The sequence below is a fragment of the Camelina sativa genome, unplaced genomic scaffold (genome assembly GCF_000633955.1).
Source record: "Camelina sativa cultivar DH55 unplaced genomic scaffold, Cs unpScaffold20729, whole genome shotgun sequence".
NCBI lineage: Eukaryota > Viridiplantae > Streptophyta > Magnoliopsida > Brassicales > Brassicaceae > Camelina > Camelina sativa.
Genome location: NW_010941725.1, coordinates 1 through 277, shown reverse-complemented (window position 1 = coordinate 277; position 277 = coordinate 1). Strand labels below are relative to the sequence as shown.

General features: G+C 40.8%; 1 protein-coding gene across 1 annotated transcript; it reads right to left on the bottom strand.

Annotated features, from left to right (window-relative positions):
* Positions 1-6: 6 nt before the first annotated feature.
* On the bottom strand, positions 7-271 carry LOC109132095. The gene has a single exon (XM_019243213.1). It carries the CDS (start codon positions 269-271, stop codon positions 8-10), a length of 264 nt encoding a protein of 87 aa, XP_019098758.1. The 3' UTR covers position 7.
* Between the last annotated feature and the right edge of the window lie 6 nt (positions 272-277).

The following is a 277-nucleotide window of genomic DNA, read 5'->3' as shown; positions in this document are numbered from 1 at the left end:
GACTAATCTAGACGTTGTACCGGATACTATTATCATCCCCTGAGAACTTGTTCTTGATCCATTTGAAACTGTTCTTGAGAGTACTCTTGAGCTTTTCTTCCGTGGCAAAGAGATTGTAAGAAGCTACTCTCTTCTTCCTCTTCATCTCCGGATCTGTGTTGATGCAAGGCCCATTAAAGTTATAGGAGTTTGAGCGGTTCTGATCATAACCAAATTCATCCGTTGAGAAAGATGATGAATACTCCGTGTATGACTTGCTTCCCTTCATCATCTTTAG

Excerpts from the sequence above, each read along its gene's own strand:
- LOC109132095 (XM_019243213.1), bottom strand. The coding sequence starts at position 271 with ATGATGAAGGGAAGCAAGTCATACACGGAGTATTCATCATCTTTCTCA.